The sequence below is a fragment of the Daktulosphaira vitifoliae genome, unplaced genomic scaffold (assembly GCF_025091365.1).
Source record: "Daktulosphaira vitifoliae isolate Bord-2020 unplaced genomic scaffold, ASM2509136v1 Scaffold_1, whole genome shotgun sequence".
Lineage (NCBI taxonomy): Eukaryota > Metazoa > Arthropoda > Insecta > Hemiptera > Phylloxeridae > Daktulosphaira > Daktulosphaira vitifoliae.
Genome location: NW_026099572.1, coordinates 821,878 through 844,006, shown reverse-complemented (window position 1 = coordinate 844,006; position 22,129 = coordinate 821,878). Strand labels below are relative to the sequence as shown.

The 22,129-nt window shown below is 26.7% G+C and overlaps 2 protein-coding genes across 7 annotated transcripts in view; both read left to right on the top strand.

The window, feature by feature from the left end:
- Positions 1 to 6,375: 6,375 nt before the first annotated feature.
- The window catches only part of LOC126895890 (inositol polyphosphate 5-phosphatase E), a 25,729-nt gene continuing 9,975 nt past the window's right edge, over positions 6,376 to 22,129 (top strand). Inside the window, exons 1-7 of one of the 6 annotated variants that reach the window (XM_050668205.1) lie at positions 6,376 to 6,537; positions 10,895 to 10,999; positions 11,058 to 11,175; positions 11,234 to 11,456; positions 15,132 to 15,350; positions 19,391 to 19,555; positions 19,622 to 19,789. In XM_050668205.1, the coding sequence (XP_050524162.1) occupies positions 10,923 to 10,999; positions 11,058 to 11,175; positions 11,234 to 11,456; positions 15,132 to 15,350; positions 19,391 to 19,555; positions 19,622 to 19,789 (970 nt within the window). In that variant the 5' untranslated portion in view covers positions 6,376 to 6,537; positions 10,895 to 10,922. Of the gene's footprint in view, positions 6,538 to 9,214; positions 9,364 to 10,274; positions 11,000 to 11,039; positions 11,176 to 11,233; positions 11,457 to 15,131; positions 15,351 to 19,390; positions 19,556 to 19,621; positions 19,790 to 22,129 lie in introns of those variants that run through there. The other 5 variants (XM_050668204.1, XM_050668206.1, XM_050668203.1 and 2 more) reach the window with 5 other exon arrangements.
- Positions 8,903 to 9,375, top strand: LOC126895723 (SCAN domain-containing protein 3-like). The gene is made up of 2 exons (XM_050667918.1): positions 8,903 to 8,907; positions 8,955 to 9,375. Exons 1-2 carry the CDS (start codon positions 8,903 to 8,905, stop codon positions 9,373 to 9,375), a joined length of 426 nt encoding a protein of 141 aa, XP_050523875.1.

The window sequence follows — 22,129 nt, the reverse complement described above, 5'->3', positions numbered from 1 at the left end:
CTTCTATGCGCAAAAGGCTACCGTATTTAAAAATATGCTATTTTTTATTAAAATTCTAGGTTTTGTATTTTATTTTATTTTAAAATATTTTATTAGGGGAATAAACTGACTTTCATGAATATTATATAATTTCATTGACATAGAATAAAGTTCATAAGACATATGATATTATACTTATTAACATTTTTTACTTTTTTAAAGTCGAAAAAGTAATTTTTAAATTTGAGTTAGCTTAAATAGCCAATTTTATCATGCAACAAAAATCAACGAATAGTTGCCGAATGGGTAACACCTTGATCTTTAACGCCTAGGGTACGAGGTTCAAATCCGTTTGTGGCTTCTAAAATTTTGCATTTTTTTTTTGAGTTAGAATAGAATTTTCAAATCATTTGATATTTATCTCATTTAGATTCAATAATTTCAATAAATATAAAGGATCTTATCACTATAGTCTCCCCTCGTGAGAAGAAATTGATATTCATGTTAATATTATTTTACTATGTGGTTCTTTTTCTGGCTACGATTTATTTTGCCAACCCTCACTAGACCTACTTTTTTCAACGATACGTCAAATGATTCATTTAAGTTTATGATATTTAAGTTAATGATTAGTTTAAGTTATTACTCTTAAAAATCAAAAAAATATTCCTTATTCAAATAAAAAGTAGCTTAACTAGATTTGTCCATACAAACAATTAAAATCATTAATTTTTAATATTCTTAAATTATTTATTGTCGAATTAAATTTGATATGATAAAAGTATTCAACTACAAAAGTAAATAATTTTACTTTATAATTTATTAATTTTTTAACTCTATTTCTGTGTGCTACTACCAGTCTATAATATGCCAAATTTTTTAGTAATATGTTGCTATATAAATCATAAATTTAAAAAAAAAATGATTTTTAGTTTCACCTGAAGTTAACGATGGAGTTTTACAATTATAATTATATTTTTGATAATATGCTCAATTGAGTAAATCTTTTTAACTACTTTGGTTTGATTGGTTCATTTAATTAAAGTAAATTATTAAAATTAATTAAGTTCTGAATATTTCAATTGCAGAATTTTTTTAAACACCAAAAGTTATTAGGATATGATTACTATTCTTTCTATTTCAGTTATCTATTACGATAAAAATGTAAAAAAATCGAATTTTTCTGACAAATGTACTGTAATTAGTAATTATAAAATTTCCAGATTGCATATTAATCTTAAAAATTTCATTTTTTTCAATTTAATAATGTCAATTTCAAACTTGCAAGTTGAACTATAAGTTATGGTAACAAATTCATTTTTTAGCTTCGATGCGAAGCTGAGAAGGTATTTTTCATTAAAACTTTCACTTTAAAAGACAATAAAAAATAGGTTCAAAATGATTACCTTTAACATATTAAAAATCAAAATCAGTATTAATTTAATACAATTTTTTTTGTTCTTAATTATTTTTTTTTATATGTAAATACTTATTTTTTAATAATAAGTAATAATATTAAAACTTAGAAGTAATAGAAAAAGTTTAATTGCACATTTGAAAACATCGCGAAAAGTTTATTTAGAAAAGTATATTTTTTTTTCTGATGAAAGTTCCTTTTGTTTAGTGTATTTATTCATAAATAACAAAATTTTTTTATTAAAAAGTATTGCATCAATTCCTTTAAATTTGTATACGCATTAAAAGTATATGAATATACAACTCCTTTTTATTTTTATAATATCTCCGTAAAAATTACAATATTATATTATTGAATACCACTTTCATACTCAATTTAATTACTGTAATTATTATGTATTCATATATTATAATTATAAATCGGGGTAAAATTAAGGGAATAAGTGTTATTGTTGTTTTTGAAATACTCTACCAATTTCATTTTTTTCTATTTAATGATATCTATTTCAAACTTGCAAGTTGAGTTAAAAGTTATGGTAATAAATTCATATTTTTTTTTTTTAAACTTTCACTTTAAAGGACAAAAAGAAGTTGGTTCAAAATGATTACTTTTAATATATTAAAAATCGATAATAATTTGAAAATAATTAATTATAAAAATTATATAATAGATAATTAAACGAATTACTAATCTGGATATAATTATGGAAATAGGAGTTGATGTTGGGTTGGGTTGGTTACATTTTTAACTTTATAATGCTACAACTCATTGAAAAATGTATGAATCAACACAATTTTTTTATGAGAAATAATATTTTTTAATAATCCCTTTTTCATTCGACATTCTTTATCTTAATCAGGGTATTAATAAGGAACTAGCAGATCATGCAGCTTTTGTAATTATCCACCAATTTCTTAGAATTAAACACTATCTACTGATTTGCATCGAAGCGTTTCTTATGATAGTGATTTTAATCACTGTCAGATTAAATCTTATCTGGACCCAACTATGCAACGTCCCCACTATGCCGCGACTCCACTGTGCTGGGTTTTTTTTTAAATATCTTTATATGGTAGTGATATTATTTTTGATGAGAGAGTAGAATATATGGCTTGGTTAGCCAATGTGTCAACTTTTTCATTACCATTGATTCCAATGTGTGATGGATTATAAATTCACATAAATCCACATAAATTCAAAAGTGTTATCAAAGTTAGTAATGATGATGCATATCTGAAGGGATAGTTCATTTGACGGGTTATTTGATGTGATAATGAAGTCAGGGCACTGTAAGAGTCTTTTATGATTAGTACCTAATTAATATATAATATATTGCGTTTATGTCGAAGAATTCGGCTTTGATGTTTTTGTGGGTGATAAAATAATTTTCGAAGTTTGAGTTGCTGCTGTTATTCTGAAAATATATAGCGAATGTTTTCGCAATCTCGTATTTAGACGATAGTTCAAATTGGTTATCTCCGTGTTCATAGTACAGTGTTTTGGGTATTTATTGGTACTTTATTCCTTTAAATGCTTTGATTTTATTCCATACAGTAGTTGAGTGAGATTGATTGTTTATAGATAATGTAAATTTATGCCAGGAGCTAGTTTTGCATTTTTTTAGGATATATTTTGATTCTGCTCGTGCTTTTTTTAAAAGAATATGGTCGGTTAGCCATTTAGTTTTCTTATATCGGTTCAGAGCTTTTTTATATTNGTTAGCCATTTAGTTTTCTTATTCGGTCCAGAGCTTTTTTATATTTTTTAATGCAAATTTATATTCCTCATTCCACTAAGGAATTATTTTTTTATTAATCGGTCGGTTCGACTTTCCTATAGCAATGTTGACTGATTCAAAAATGGCATTTGAGAGTTTTGCTACAAGATTGTCAATTTTATTTTGGTTTATGTTCAGAGAGAAGATATTAGGGTCGTCAGATTCTAGATTTTGTAAGGTATGATCTACTAAGGAGGAGTAGAGTTCCCAATTGGGATTTTTACGTTTCCAAGTATTTATTGATTCAGATTGGGGAGCTTGTCCAAATAATTTTAGAAGTATTGGCCAATGATCACTTCCATTATAAGATATTAATGTATCCCATTCTATATCAGGGGCAATAGTCGAAGTAGCTATAGTGAGGTGAATTGCAGAAAGATTCCCATTAATGGGATTTTGTCTTGTAGGGTTGCCATTATTCAGGAGTATTAGGTTAGGGTCTTTAAGGAAGTGTTCCATTATTTTACCACGATTGTCAGTGTATATAGAGCCCCACATTGTGTTTCGGCTGTTAAAATCTCCTACAATTATGAAGGGCCTAGGTAATTGGGTTGTTATTTGCATTAAATCTTATATTGTGAACGGGGTACTATCCGGTATATATATATTGCATATACTTTGTGAAGTTTTACAGTGATTGCAACAGCTTCTAAGTTTGTATCTAAATTGATTTCTTTACTTTCTATGTCATCTTTAATAAAAATTGCTACGCCTCCACTTGCTCTGCCGGGCTTAAATCTGTTTTTGAAATAGCCATTGTAGTGTTTAATATGGCTGAGTAAATTGTAGGTTTGTTTCTTGGAAGCATAGTATGTTTGGATTAAAGTCAGAAATAATTCGTTGTATGTCTACATGGCATTTATAAATCCATTGTATTATGCTCATATTATTTGTGTTTTAATTTGTTTATATCTTTATTTATTTAGTAAGTGCCTTTGTTCTAGATTTTGTTTTGTGACGGTATTTTATTGGTTTTATGATGTTATTGTATGTTTTTATATTCTTGGGATGATTGTATTTGGAAAAGTAGATTAGATAATTTGGATTTTATTGATTTATCATTAATATAAGGCCGAATTTTTTCTTTTACTTCTATTATTGTGGGTATATTAGATCCAATTTCATCACATATTGTATATATATTATTATGCTTATTACCAAAGTTTTCTACCAAATATTTGAATTGTAGATACTGTGATGGTGTCACGTTTTCATAATCGTGAGAATTATTTTAATAAAATACAGACAGCACATCCGCTGCCTGAGACTGATGAATTAACAAATAATATTTATTGCCAAATCGGCAATAAGTGTAATTATTATAAAAACCCAATAGACCTGACCATCGTGGTCAGTCGACTCCAGTGCCTTGTGTCATTCATCAGTCTCAGTACTCGGTTGTCGCTGTCCGGCTTACTGTTTAAAGTAAAGTCTTTGTTTATTCCTTTTCTAACCTATATACTCTTTTCCTCGACATTTCAGAGTACTTGTGTCTTGCACTTCGTCTGCACCTCATACTCGGCTACCCCGTTCTCTCTCTGAAGTACTTGTATCTTGCACTTCGTCTGCACCTCGTACTTCATTATCCTCTCCTAATAACTAAAGTACTTGTGTCTTGCACTTCGTCTGCACCTCATACCTAGGTGTTACTCTTATTCTCCCTTCCTATAACAACAGCCTTTCGACACCCACAGCTAACCCGGAGTGTCAGCCGAGCACGGTGACTGCTGTACGACAACACGCACGTGAATACCTAGACAGCAGGCACCACCTCCTCATATTCATCTTCGTACACACAGTTACACAAATACACTTACACATAGTTTTTCTCTTTCCTGTGTTACGACAATACGTTATCTCGCTACTGTTATTGTTGCTTAAAAAAAAAGGTTCAGATAGTTTTAAGGCATTGTCAATGTTTTTGTCATCTAACTGGAGCGTGAGAGTACTTTAGCTTTTTTTTTATTTGGTTGTTGTAGTATAGTGGGAGATTGCGGTGTTGCTTGAGATGATGTGTCCGATAGAGGCCTTTTCGTTAAATCTAGGAGAGGGTCATCTGAATTATCATTTTTATTTTCGTTGTTAATTGTTTTTATGGTTATTATCAATATTAGGATTATGTTGTAGTGTTTTAAATTGCGCCCTTTCTTTGTAAGTGATATATTTAGAGAGGGTCGTCTTATCAAGCGTTGGATATTCAGTAAGGTCTGCCCAATCAATCCGATTGTTGGCGAAATCTACGTCCATCAGTGGGCTGTCGGGAGGCCAGACGTTCTCCAAGATATCGGCGTTATCGTCTATAGGTGGCATTAGTTGTTCTGTTGGTTCATTATATAATTTAGGTTCTTGGTTCAAGCTATTTGTGTTATTTTTACATGACATTGAAGTGTGGCCTATTGATTTACACGTGAAGCAGGTAATTTTGTTGTCTGTAAAAATAATTCTGAATTAGGTTTCATTTGCGTGAACTAGAAGTGTTCCTGGTAGTTTCGGAATATCATCGTGTTTAATAACAATTTGGCGACGGAAGCTTAATATATGTTCATATCCCGCTTTTTTAATTCCTGCTTTTAGATAATTAATTTTCGATATAGGTGTTATGTTGATATTAGTTAATGTAATTATTATTACTTGGTTTGGGATGGAGGGGCATACGTTCGATATGATTATTCGTTTGGCTGGGTTGAGTAGTTTACGAATAGGTATTTCGTGTTCATTTATTTTTATTAAATTTTTTCTTTTTTTCTAATAAGGTGTTTAATATTTTTTCGCTTGCTAAAAAAATGCATACACGGCCCATTGATATCTTAGAAACAAATATGATATTAGAAGGTGAGATTATCTGGCCAATAACGATAATGTAATCTTTTAGTAATAGTCTGTCAAACGGGTGTAACACAATAGTCTGTTCTCTTCTAGGTATGTTTGACGTTGCTAAGGCGAAGTTCAAATTATTATTGTTATTAGATAATATAGGTGGTTAATCTTGAGTAGTTTGTGGCGATGAACAGGTCGCGGTTTTAGTGGTGGAGGAGGTGGTACTTGGTATTTGTGTTGTGGAAGTGGCTGAACGCGGAGCACCGCGGAAACCGGTTTGATCTACATTAGTTGAGTGGGAAGTTGGGATATTGATTTTAGAATTTATTAATGTTTTTGGTTTATTTAATGCATTAGAAGTGATGGGTATAATCGAATGATTTCGATAATCGAATGATTAGTAATCGAGACATTTTCATAATCGAGTGAATCTCTCGAAAAATCACTCGAAGTTAAAATCGTCTGCTCGTATGATAAGAATAATCAACTATTATTATTTATCGAGAGAATCGAAAAATTATTCGAAATATGAATAAATATACCTATAGTAAGTAATTATTAATTTAATTTTGCTTTTTTTATTTGTTGGTGTTTATTTATAATTATTATATTAAACTATAATTTAGGAATAATAATAACAATAATATATTAATAATGCATTATTAATAAGTGCTTTAAATAAAAGACAAGTTGTTATTTTTATTATTTAATAATTATTACCTATATTTTAAAAAAACCGATAACAAATTTAAAAATAAAAACATAAGATAAGGTAGCAATAGCCGGCTTGACCATCATAATTAAAACACCTGATTCCACACCTAATTGATTTTTCATAAATTCACAACTAGTGAGAGAATCAGAACTCAGTAGTTTAGCCAGTTCAGGACAAAACTTTGTTCTAATCGTCACATACTTCCCAAAAATGTGACAGATAAGGTGTTGTCATGAGTAGCGATTGAACGAGTTGAAAATAAGAAGACTTGAAGTCAACAATTTAATAATAATTCGACTATAATTTATGCTAAATAAAAACTTAAAAATAGTATTCTCTCGTTTCATCGTTTCATGGACATCATTCGAAATAACTTTTATTCGATTATATACATTTCAAGATCAAGAAATCATTGTTTTTATAATAAACGAGAAATCATTAGAAATAATCATTCGATTATAGAATAATGAATATTATTTAAAAAATCAGAATATCTCGATTATATAATAGATATGATTTCAATAATCGAAATATCTCGATTATATATCTCGATTATGCCCATCACTAATTAGAAGTTTTAGGTCTGTTAGTGTGATTTGTTTGTAGTTTAATTTGTTAGGGGGGCTCTGTGTTGAGAGCGATTGTTTGGGCTGAGAGCCCAGTTTGTTAAGATTTATTTGGATAAGTAAAGTTGGTTTTAAACAAAAAAAGTCATACTACCTGTTAGCGTGCGTAAAGACAATATGCTATCGGAGCTTGAAAAGCGATAACGCGATAATGAATACACGTATTGCACTGTCGGGTGTGGAACACGTACTATATATATATTATTTCTCATAAAAATTGTATTGATCCATACACTTTTCAATAATTTATAGCATTCTAAAGCTAAAAATGTAAAATATAAAATCGAGAATTTTCACATAAAACAATTATTTGGTAACTTTTTTTACCGTGAAGACAAAATAAAGTCCGAAATTTTTTTTTCCGTAATAAAGTATATTATATTGTCTTAAAATTAATATATATATATATAACTGTTAGTATTTCCAGAACACTTTCAAAAGTTAATTTTTTGTGACAAAGTTGTCATTTTGAATCCACCCCTGTGGGTAGGAAAAAGATCAGATTTATAAAAAAAAATCTACCAAATGATAGGTACAGACATCATGCATCTATAAAAAAAAATTATACTCATCCATACATTTTTCAAAAAGTTATGGCAGTTTTAAATATTGAAATTAAAAAATATTTTTATATTGAAATCAATATAAAAATATTGAAAAAATTAGCAATTTTTAAATTTGTAACTTTTTTGGAGATTTTCCACACTTACGGGGAATAACGGACCTTTTTCAATTTTTTAGGGTAATGGTCTTCGACTAAATTTGTAATCTTTTGATGTATCGTTGAAAGTAATCAGTTGAGTGAGAGCTGAGAAAAAGTGGTAATAGACAAAAAAAAAAAACTCATCACAGTAAAATTGATACCTTTTCAGCTTTACATCTAAGCTAAAAAAATAAAGTAGTGGGATCAGGTGAAGTGCCAGTAGAAATATGGAAAATATTAGACGGTGTTGGCATAAGGAAGTTGAAGGAACTTTTAAATAAAATCTATTAGAAGTGAAAATCCCAAATAAATGGAGGAATAGTAATTTAATAGTATATAATATTAATAATGATAATTAATAGATTACAAGTTTGATAAAGGAGAACACGAGGTAGGTTATATGAGGAGTTCGGTGACAATAAGCGAGGACATGATTGGAGAAGTGGAAAGTTTTAAGTATTTAGGATCAGTTGTGCAAAAGAGCAGTGGTATTGACGAGGATGTAAGACACAGGATTAAGTGCGGGTAGTTGAAGTAGAGATAAGCGTCTGGTGTCTTATGCCTTATGTTCGGTGAGAGCTGAGAAAAAGTGGTAACAGACACAAAAAAAGAATTTTTCTTCTGGAACATAATAATAATTTTTCGGAACATTTTTTAGACGAGCAATGACTTGAAATTCTGGGTTATTTTGCAGATATATTTGAAAAACTAAATTGTCTAAATTTAAGCCTACAAGGGAAAAATACTAATATTTTATTTCTTTCTGATAAAATCAATGCTTTTAAAAAGAAAATTCTACTGTGGAAAAATTATATCGACGATGACAAATTTTAAATTTTTTCATGTTTATCAGAATTTCTTAATGATAATGACGTAGATATTAATATGATAAAAGAAATTATAACTGCTCATTTAATAAGTTTACAAACAAATTTTAATGCACGGATTGAAGATTTCCCAGAAGAAAGTCTAGGTTGGATAAGAAATCCATTCCATTTTAATATCAATGAAATAAAATTAGGAAATTTAAAAATAAGCGAAGAACTTATTGACTTGTCATCAGATGAAAATCTACGTATCAGATTTCAAGAAAATGCATGTGATACATTTTGGATTTCCATCAAATCTGAATATCCAGAATTATCAAAACAAGCCATATCAATTTTACTTCCTTTTGCATCAACTTATTTATGCGAAACACCATTTTTAACACTAACGACAACTATAAACAAATATCGCTCCACATTAAATGTTGAAGCTGATTTACGAGTAGCAGTGTCAAATATCAAACCAAACATAGAATCAATCATGTCTACAATGCAATCTCAGGTCTCTCATTAAAATAATTAAATAGTAATTTTAAAAATATTAAAATTTTGATTATCATTATAATAATACATTTTTTAATTTTAGATTTTATAAAACTCTAATTTTGAATTTTTCTTTTCATGTTTTTGATTAATTAAATTAAAAAAATATTAAAATTGCCTAAAATTAACGATTTAATGTATATGAATAAAATGTTTGTATACATTAAAACTATTAAGTAAATTTATATTGTACACTTACATAATGTTGGTAGGAAGGGTGCCGTATTATTAAAATAAATCATTTTGGGGGGTCTTGGATCAAAAAAGGTTGCGCACCATTGCTTTACACAACTAGCAAATCTATTCCACACATTATTTATATCCCTCGACATTCCACACCGACCTCTCATTTACCGTTTTTAAAAACTATTTTTCATTTTCCCCTTTCAATTTTCACCATCAGATCCTCGATTTTTCTCCTGTTTTTGTATATTCTCTTCCCACTACACCGCAACTCCAAAACACCACGTCCTATTAATACATAAATATGCTATTTGGCTACATTTAAGATTATATCCATGATATTAAAAATATTACATAAGGTATACCCATACACTCACCATTCCAAATTAAACTATTTTAAAAAATGATTCCATATAGTATCTATGTAATTGGATATAATATTTTGGAATTTTATATTATTTACTAAGTAGAGAAATTCGGTTGTCGCCCTCAATTTGCTGTGATGTTACGGTGGTATATATAATAGTAAACATATTTGTGCTACCACCATGCGTCAGTTCTTTATTATCCGTGCGGCCACTGAATTGTTTAAATGTATGCTTCGTGGTATTATGCCACTACATCTAGCGGTAGGAAAAAGCGTTTACACTATCTAATTAATTGGTAACTAAGGGGTAATTGAAATATATTAGTGATAAGAAGTTGGTGGACCTAAATTGGTAGCTTCACACTCGAATTTTTTGAATGTATTAATTTATTTGTGAAAATATGTTTTGTAATATTTCATTTAATACCTTCCTAAATCGATATTGCCATAAAAAATTCTGCATGATATACGTATGACAAACGATTTTTCCAGTAATAAGTCTAATTTATAAAATAATTAGATTTTTACAAAAAAAAAAGAAGAATTACCAAAATAATTAACGAGTGAGCAGAATAGGCTGGTTAGATCTAATTTAAATTCAATTCAATTTCCAATACTTATGGCAATCTTAGATGTTCGCGAACCGAATCTTTAACAAAAATTTCTGATCAGCTAGAATTTTTTTAATATATTGATATAAACTTTTTTAAATAAGTCCACAATAAGGATTGACGTATAACAATTTCATTTACGTAATGCTACTTATAATAATCTACTCGAATTATGGTTTTCTCTAAACAATCATGCTAGGATATGAAAAATATTCATTGATGTAACACATACAGCTTTTAATTTACAATCAAACAATTAATTTTGATGCATTTAATGTTTCCAAGTATTGCCCTTTAAATGTCACCAATTTTGTTATGCCCAATTATAGGAAAAAAGATTAATTAAAAAATAATTCTATGGACAATTTAGCTAGACAAGCATTGTTTGCAGCTGAAGTTTTGCATCTTATTCCTACTTCTGATGTTAAGGAGAGGTACAATATTATGATACATTTTCTTAAAATAGTTGATAAGTTAATTTTTGGTTTTTAGAAGTTATTTACATGGAAGAATTGCTGGAAATTCTTTGCTTGGAGCTATGGAGTTGGAGCGTGTTTTACATCATAGGGAAGTTCGTGTGTATGTTGGAACATGGAACATGAATGGACAAGTAATTAATTAAAAAATATCTCTAGCTTTGAAATATCATAATACTTTTATTTTTTTAGGCTCCTCCATTAGAACTGAATGAAATCTTCTTACCTGATACAATTCCTCATCTTCCTGATATTCTTGCCATTGGCACTCAAGAAAGTTATCCTGATAAATTTGAATGGGAAGTAAATATTCAAAAAACTATAGGCCCTTCACATGTTTTATTTCATTCTACTGCCCTTGGAACTTTACATTTAGTTATTTATATTCGAAGAGATTTAATTTGGTTTTGTTCTGGTAAGTTATTTTTTTTATTTAAATTTGAATGAATTGTAGTTGTTTAAATATGAAACTGGAGGTATAATTTTATAAAATTTATTGCTGATGTTTGTTAATTAGTAAGTTAATTAACTAAAATTCCAGATTTATGGTATTTGTTTATTTATTTTATCTAGTTTGCTTGCAGCTTAAGATTTATTTAACTTTTGTGTATGTAATTCAGATAAAAGTATGACTAATGAAAAACTTAATTATATGGCGTAATTGAAATTCTATAAATTTCCCATAAACTAAACCAAAAAGTTAATTATAATGTGCTTAAAAATTTTGATTTTCAATAACAAAATACTTTTAAACATAATTTTATTCATTTTTTTTTCAACAAATGTTGTTTTAACAACTACATATTTCATTAAGTTGTAAAATCTAATACTCTCCAGTCTTTAAATCCACTGGATATCAGAACATTTTTGATAGCAAAAATTTATAGGATCTCAAATATCCGATTTGATGGTAAATTTTGCTGATGTTCTCTGCTTATTCCTCCAATAAATTTTCTCACAAAGTTAAATGGCATATCTCCTAAATAGGTTTGAACTAATAAATTAGGCGGCTGTTTGGAATTTCCCTGGGTTTTTTTCAAACTCAACCTTTTCCACTTTGGATCTGTTGTAGTTATGCATTGAAAAATATTATTTTCGCTCATGTAGGATGTAGTATACATAATTGTCTACAACATAAAGTTGTAGTTAATTACATTTCTTTTGATATTAATTGTTGAATATCCAATTAATAACTATATCATAAAGGCAATTTAATAAAGTATTATATTATATCAAACATTTTTGATTTATTAAAAAAACTACATGCATTATGTAGTATATAATAAATAACAAATTATTGATAACATTTTCAACACAACCTCTTAGTTAATAATTTATATAATCTTAAAACTTATCTTATTTATCACCCATTATTGACCAAAGCTTTTCAAAACAATCCTTTCGGAGTAACTTTGTCAATATATCAGCAATTTGATCCTCTATTCCTACAAACTCTATCTTGAAAACATTTTCTTCAAATTTTTCTTTAATAAAAAGGTAAAATCTTTGTACGTTTGTGAAATTCTACGTTTTTGATTAGTCAAATTACTGATTGATTGTCAATGTATAATGTAGGCTAAATTTTCAATTTTTATGCTGTAAATGTGTTTTATTATCCAAATTATACCTGTTACTGCTTCATTTGCTGCTAAATAATGTTTTATTGACTGATAGGGGTACTAATGTTAATCTTTCATTTTCATGTAATGATTTAATCTCATTGTTCATCACATTAATCAAATTAATTAAATTTTAGCATGAAATAGCTTCTTCATATAATAATGGCTCTGTTTAAATGACTGTACAAAATACTTATCTTGGTGTTTTAATATTTTTCTATCACGTCGCTGCATTTGGTGATCGTTTTGTTGTTGATCTTCTGTTTCTTTTTTTAATTGATATTTGTTCATCTTCTTGATTATTTTGTTCATAATCTACGTGTGCAATCTTCCCGACTGTATTTGTTTTAGTTGTTTACCCAACATACAAGGTATAATATAATAACACTTATGTGTGTAAACTGTATCAAGACAATTCGGTATTAGGACCAACAGGTTTGAGTGCATGGGCATTATGTCCACCTTACTAATAACTAAAACTAAAAAAAAACTTACTCAACATAAAAGTTACAAAAAAATATATCACATTTTCAAAAATTAGCAAATTGTGATTTTTTATAAAACTATTTATGTACTGTAACATGTCTTTGATAGCTATGTTATTTAGTATATAGTTTTTCTGGAATTTCGACTTTGAGTCTTTATTGAAATAAAAACTTTCTGTATGTTATTATTATAGTACATTTTTATACCTATATGTGTATTATTACTAACAAAATTTGTCATAATATATATTGTTTTTTTGTTAAATAAAAAAAAATTTTGTGTTTACTTCTTTAATATTATTATTCTCTAAGTTTAATTTTTAATTTAATCTAATTTAAGTTAATTCAATAAAAATTTACTGAAGTAAATTTTGTAAACATTGCTTTTCCTCTACAACAACAATTTGATATTGGTCAGAAGTTATCAGACCATACTGGAATATTTTTAAAAATAGAGTTGAAAACATTTTTTATGCATGTGTAGATGGTCTTTTTAAAACCTTACTTTTACTAAGGTTTTTCATCGGATTTTTTTAAAAAAACAAATAGAATAAAAACTTATTGTCTCTTGTATATCCTATTAAAACTTCATTAAGATCAGTGATTTTTATAAAAAAAAAAAAGTATTAGCAATTTGAAAATGCCATTTTTTACATTTTTGTAATTTCAAGATTATTTTCTAAATTTCTAAAAATGAGAGGGTTTTCCAATTTTTGGTAACTATAGATTCAATTAAATTAAAATTGGTTGGGTTTGACATATTGATCAATAAAATAGGTTAAGTGATGCTAAGAATTTTATGGACAGACATTAAAAAAACACACGATTAAAAAATTAATGCCTACTCAGCATCACATTAAACTAAAAAAAAGTAGTACTTAAATTTATAAAAAATTACCCATGAAGTTTGTCATAGTAAAATTATTTGTTAATCAATAAATAGAAACTTATATAATAAAAAAATTTAAAGGAACATCACAATGACTTAAAATGACTTATGCCAGTTTATTAATTAAATGTAAACTATCTCTATCCCATAGAATGGAGGCATTGAGAGAGCATTTTCACTTCATTAGATTTTTGACTAATGAGAAGACAACTTTGTCATTAAATATGCTAAATATCTGTTTATTGATTATGCTTTCTTTCTCTCTCTCCCCCAATTGCTTCTATTAAATGCACTTATTATGTTAATAAATTCATTCTATAAATTGTCTTTTAGCTTCTATGTGAAGCTGAGAAGGTATTGATTTTACTATGTGTTTTTTTTTTTTGTGTCTGTTACCACTTTTTCTCAGCTTTCACCAATTGGATTTTTTTCAACGATACGTCAAAAGATCACAAATTATATCTAGTAGAAGACAATACCCTCAAAAAATGAAAAAAATTCCCTTGTTCCCCGTAAATGGGGAAAACCTCCAAAAAAATTACAAATTTAAAAATCGCTAATTTTCAAAATTATTTCAATTTTTTTTACTTAAAACTGCCATAACTTTCTTAAAAATGAACAAATCAGTATAATTTTTTTTTTTAAAAGATTAATAATGTCCTTACCTATTATTTGATATATTTTTTTTATAAATTTGACTCTTTACCTGGCCACAGAAGGGATTTAAAATGATAACTTTTTAACAAAAAATTTACTTTTTCTTGACTTTTGAAAGTGTTCCAGAAAGTCTAACACTTTTATATATATCTTAAATTAAAGCTAATACTTTATTATGGAAAAAAAAATTTCGTACTTTTTGTCTTCACGGTGAAAATGGCTACCAAATGCTATTTTTGTGTGGAAATTCACTGTGTCGCGACCCCCCTGTGCTGGGTTTTTCTTTTCAAATATTTTTGGTTTGTGTTATCTTTATTTTAAAATAAATTACTTGTCACAACCCTACCAATACTTAAATATTAAAAAAATTTAAGGAACTAACAACTTATTGTTTTAAATAAATCAAACATAGTGTATATTAATGATAAATATGATTGCAGTAGCTGAAGATTCAAGTTTTAGTACTAGAACTGGTACAGCATTTAGGACCAAAGGTGCTGTAGCTATCTCATTTTCATTATTTGGATCATCAATGTTATTTATAACATGTCATCTTACTGCACACAAAGAAAAAGTTAAGGAACGTTTACAAGATGTTCACAAAATTGTTAAATCTCTAGATCTTCCTAAGTTGTTTCCCACCAAACATAAAACTAAAGGTAATTGTAAATATTAGCATTTAATATAAAAGAACTAATCAGGATTTATAGTATCAAGGGAAGATTAATCTATTAAAATCTTTCCATATAGTATTTCACTTTTGTGGCCAGTTTTAATTCNTAATAATAAATAAATAAATAAATAAATAAAATCTTTCCATATAGTATTTCACTTTTGTGGCCAGTTTTAATTCCTAGATCAAAATTTCAGAACACTTTGTGATACTATACTCTTCATTTAGTCTTCTTGTTTGCCTTAATCCAAATTCTTCTAATCCATCTAAACATTCTGATCTCTGCTACACTCATTTTCTGCTCTACTCTCTTATCAACTCTGAACCATACATCATAACTGGTCTCACAACATTGTTGTAGATTTTACCTTTTAGCCTCATTGGAATTTATTTATCGCATAAGACACCAGACGCTTATCTCTACTTCAACTACCCGCACTTAATCCTGTGTCTTACATCCTCGTCAATACCACTGCTCTTTTGCACAACTGATCCTAAATACTTAAAACTTTCCACTTCTCCAATCATGTCCTCGCTTATTGTCACCGAACTCCTCATATAACCTACCTCGTGTTCTCCTTTATCAAACTTGTAATCTATTAATTATCATTATTAATATTATATACTATTAAATTACTATTCCTCCATTTATTTGGGATTTTCACTTCTAATAGATTTTATTTAAAAGTTCCTTCAACTTCCTTATGCCAACACCGTCTAATATTTTCCATATTTCTACTGGCACTTCACCTGATCCCACTACTTTATTTTTTTAGCTTAGATGTAAAGCTGAAAAGGTATCAATTTTACTGTGATGAGTTTTTTTTTTTTGTCTATTACCACTTTTTCTCAGCTCTCACTCAACTGATTACTTTCAACGATACATCAAAAGATTACAAATTTAGTCGAAGACCATTACCCTAAAAAATTGAAAAAGGTCCGTTATTCCCCGTAAGTGTGGAAAATCTCCAAAAAAGTTACAAATTTAAAAATTGCTAATTTTTTCAATATTTTTATATTGATTTCAATATAAAAATATTTTTTAATTTCAATATTTAAAACTGCCATAACTTTTTGAAAAATGTATGGATGAGTATAATTTTTTTTTATAGATGCATGATGTCTGTACCTATCATTTGGTAGATTTTTTTTTATAAATCTGATCTTTTTCCTACCCACAGGGGTGGATTCAAAATGACAACTTTGTCACAAAAAATTAACTTTTGAAAGTGTTCTGGAAATACTGATGTGTGTTCTCCTTTATCAAATCCGTATTATATATACTCTGTCTTACTCCTACTTATTAATAAACCCTTTTATTTATGAGCTGATCTCCACACTTCTAACCTTTGATTAATTTCCTCCCTATTGTCTTCTATTGACACTATATCATCAGCAAAATTTCAGAACATTTTGTTATACTATGTTCTTCATTTAGTGGTGGTAATAAAAGGGTTAATAGATGAATCCCCCTTCCCTCCTTACTACATACCTTTTATAAATAAAGAAAAAATGTATTTAGTGCACTATTGATATAGATATTATCATCAAAATTCACATAATATTTAAAATAAGAAATATCAAGTTTTTAATTATGATGCTTATAGTTTTTCTTAATATTAATTGAGATTCAAGTTGACTGTTATCAAATTAATAAAAATTATTTTATGAGCTATTTCATTTATAAACTCAATTTAAAATTTGATGTTTACTAAAAACTAAAACTAAAAATTTTAATTTTGTATCATTAATTTTAAAATATATGTTAAATTAACAAGTTTATTTAGAATAATATATTTTTGTTTCTGATGGGAGTTCCTTGTAGTCCAGTGTATAAAACATATAACTTTGTTAACTGTTATAACTTTATCAAAAATGACCAAATCAGTATATTTTTTTTTTATTTAGATGCATGTCTTTATCTATCATTTGGTTTTTTTTTATAAATCTAACCCTTTACCTGCCCACAAGAGGGATTCAAAATAATAACTTTTTTTTTTTAGTTAAAGTAAATCATTAAAATTAATTCAGGTCTGGATATTTCAATTGTAGAATCTTTTTAAATATCAAAAATTACTTAGAAATGATTACTATGATTTCTATTTAAGTGTTCTATTACGATAAAAATGCAAAAAAATAATGAGTTTTTCTGATAAGTTACAATAAATAATAATTATAAAACTTTCTGACTGCATATTAATCTTAAAAATAACATTGTNCAATTTCCTGACTGCATATTAATCTTAAAAATAACATTGTTTTAATTCTCATCAAATTTTCTATTTAATGATTCATTCTAGTCAACGAAGGAGTAATTTTGGAGAATAGCAGAAAAAATTCCCAACAAACTTTTTTTTTTTTTTTTTTAATTAGGCAATTGGTGGATTATTCCAAAAGCAACATCAACTCTTATTTCTTTAATTATATCATGATTAGTAGTTCTTTGATTTTAAAATATAATATTTGAATATATACTAATTATAATTATTAAATTTAGTATGAAATTGATATTTAATATTGTAATTTAAACGGAGAAATTATAAAAATAATAAAGAAGTTATATTTTGCTTTACTTTTACGTGTATAAAAATTTAAAGGGCTTGATACAATAATTTTCAATAAAAACTGTTTGTTACTATAAAAAAATGCACTGGACTACAAGGAACTTTCATCAGAAGCAAAAATATACTTAAAAAAATCAAAATAAAGAAAATAAAGTTAATCAAACACATCATCCAGCACAATGACTTTATAATTAACATCTTCGAAGGAAAAATAACTGTGAAGAAACCAAGAGGGCATCGAAGGAAATAATATTTTGAAAATATCCTGAAACTCATGTACTGTGGGTCTTTTGTTTTGCTGAAGAATTTGTGGTTAAATAGAGAGGAGTGGCTTCAATGACAAGGCATTGCCTTTAATAGATGATGATGAGTATAACTAGATACAGAAATAATTGCTGTTAATAGTGAAAAAAATATTATAGTGCAAAGTTCTATATTATCACAATTTTTTTATCCTTTATATTCTATAATTAAATATATTTTAAAATAAATATGTGTGTTAAGAATGAAGAAGTATAAATTAAACTATTAAAAGGCAGATATGTTTCAAAACATAACCATTATGTATTATTAAAACCATACTGACACACAATTCCAGAATAAAAAATCGCATAGCTAAAAAAAATGAAATTACAAATTAGTAAATTAATTAAAAATTACAAATTCTAAAAAGAGGAGATGTAACATTGTGGTCACACTATGCTTATCAGTTGTTAAAAAATTACAATTAACTATTAAATTGTTGAATTTGTTATTTTGTATTGTTATTTATAATATTAAGCTATAAAAACTGATTTAATATTTTAGGTTAGTAAAATAAATAAATAATGTTATTACTTAATATGTGTGTTACAAAAAAAAAATCATACTATTTTATTATTCAGTCGTGTAGCTCACTACAATTCTTAAAACAAAAGAAACAAAATTACAAATATATGACACGATTCTACATAGTTTTTGACGTTGGAAAAAATTGATTTAATTTATTATTATTATTTGTTTAAATATAGAGATATTCAACCCAATTAATACTTAAAATTATTTTTTTAATGAGCTATTAACTATGTAATTACTTGCTAATTTAGCGATTATCTCAAAAACTAGAATTAGTCTAAAATTTTTGTGGTCAGAATTGAAATCAACCTTTTAAGTTTTTGTATTTTTATAAGAAAATAGACATAATAAAAAAAATGAAAGTAGAAACTAAATTTTTTAAGTTCATTTTTAATAAAATTATGATTTTTAAATATTATTGTGACCTTTTCCTATGCCGACTTTATGGCACCATTGCTTTGAAACTAGTTGACCCAAACATTTTTTTTTTCAATTATTTTTGGTCTAAAGAAACAGCAAAAAATTTTTAAACAAAATTAAAATACTCAAGGTTAAAAATAAAAATTAAAAAGAAAATATAGATTTTATATAGAAAAACCTATTTGCTAGTAAATTTTAATTTTTTTAGATGTTACCAACAATTTTGATTATGTGTTTTGGTGTGGTGATTTAAATTTTCGTCTCACAAATTCACGACAGGATATTATGAAATGGATTAATGTACATACATTTCCATTAGATTTGCCTATTAACCAATCATTTTCTGATCAACTTACAGAGTGTTTATTAAATGGTTAGTTAAATATAGTCTTAATCTTTAATGTTATTTACTATTAAAATAATTGAGAAATCATTATAGATGTAATTTTTCGTGGATTTCAAGAAGGGCCAATAAAGTTTGCTCCTACATACAAATATGATCCTGGGACTAAAACATTTGATTCTTCTATCAAACAGCGTACTCCATCATATACTGATAGAATTCTATATAAGTGTGGGAAAAGTCCTATTTTATCTAGTACATCAGGTAAAATAATAGTATATATTTTATAAAATGGATGTTTAATGAAGTTACAGTAAACAATTCAGAAATCATTTTTATTAAACATTACAAAATTTATGTTGGTATTATAAATGTTATAATGAATGATCTAATTAACATGCATTTTTATATCAAAAAATAATATGGTGATTATCAGAATTTTTATTAAAATGAATAGTATGACAATAGTAGTAGCAATAGTCATAATTATACAAAAATTTTCTTAGTTTCATGTATTTACTTTACCTAATAAAAAAAAAAATTCGTATCAGTCTTGGATCTATCAGGAAAGTGCTATGTTGAAGTATTTACCATTATTGATTTTATTTTTATACTGCTTGGTTGTTCTTAAGGGATGGTCAGGCTTTAGGCCTCACACTTTTTTATTTATAAAATTAGTCCTTTTATAGTTTTAATTTTATCACAATTATTTTTTCTTAATCTTTAAATGACAATTAAGTATTTATTCATTATTATTATTTAAATAAGCCTAGAATTAAACCAAAATTTAGTTTATTTGTTTTGACTCATCTAACCAATTTGATTAAATCTTGAATCACTGAATAATGATAATAATTTAATAATTTGTTGAATAAGTTTGTATTAGTAAGTATAGACAAACAATAATTCTGTCTTCATAAACCACTTATGGACTTTTTATTATAAACTTTTAAAAAATCATCTTTAAAAGACAAAAAAATTGATTAAAAATTATATTTTGCACTGATTATTTTTAAAATATTAAAAATAAAATCTGTAATAATTTAAAAAAAATTTTTTTGTATTTTTAATTATTTTTTTAACATAATAGATCATTTCAAAATAAAAATTAATAATTTCTATGTAACTCTTGGTGTTTAAATAGATGATACAAATAAAATATTCAGAACTATATTCCTTATAATCATATCCTATAGTTTTTAACTACTTAGTAATAATATCAAAAAAAACCCACCACAAGGGGGTCGTGGCACAGTTGTGACGTGGCATAGTTGGATCAAGTAAAATGATATCTGACAGTGGTTAAAATCACTATCAAAAAAACGCTTCGATGCAAATCTTTAGATATTGTTTTATTTTAAAAAATTGGTGGATTATTCCAATAGCTACATGATCTGCTAGCTCCTTATTAATATCCTGATTAATATAAAGTATGTCGAATGAAAAAGGAATTATTAAAAATATTATTTCTCATAAAAAAATTGTGTTGATCCATACAATTTTCAATAAGTTATAGCATTATAAAGTTAAAAATGTAAAAAATAAAATCGAGAATTTTCACACAAAAATAGCATTTGGTCGCCATTTTCACTGTGAAGATAGGATAAGGTCCGAAATTTTTTTTTCCATAATAAAGTACATTACATTAGCTTTAATTTATAGAATCATTTATAGACTGGTAGTAGCACACACAAATAGAGTTAAAAAATTAATAAATTATAAAGTAAAATTATTTACTCTTGTTGTTGAATACTTTTATCATATCAAATCTAATTCGACAATAAATACTTTAAGAATATTAGAAATTAATGATTTTAATTGTTTGTATGGAAAAATCTGGTTAAGCTACTTTTTATTTGAATAAGGAATATTTTTTCGATTTTTAAGAGTAATAACTTAAACTAAATACGAATTGTAATCATTTGACGTATCGTTGAAAAATGTAGGTCTAGTGAAGATTGGCAAAATAAATCGTAGCCACAAAAATAATCACATAGTATAATATTAACATGAATATAAATTTCTTCTCACGAGGGGATACTATAGTGATAGGATCCTTTATATTTATTGAAATAATTGAATCTAAATGAGATAAATATCAAATGATTTGAAAATTCTATTTTAACTCAAAAAAAATGCAAAATACTAAATGTCAAAGACGGATTTGAAAATCGTACCGTTAGCATGAAATACACAAGCGTTATCGACTCGTTAAATGTTCATTGCTTTCGTCGCTAGATAATATTGGCTATTTAAGATTACTCAAATTTAAAAATTACTTTTTCGACTTTAAAAAAATAAAAAAATTTAATAAGTTTTATTTCTTAAGTCTTATGAACTTTATTTTATGTCAATTAAATTATAAAATTTTCATGAAAGTCAGTGTATTGCCCTTATAAGATATTTTAAAATAAAATAAAATACAAAACCCAGAATTTTAACACAAAAATAGCATATTTTTGAATACGGTAGCCATTTNAGAAATTTTTTTTGCCATAATAAAATGTATTACATCAGCTTTAATTTAAAATATATATAAAAGTGTCAGACCTTCCGGAACACTTTCAAAAGTTAAGTTGAAAAAGTTAATTTTTTGTGAAAAAA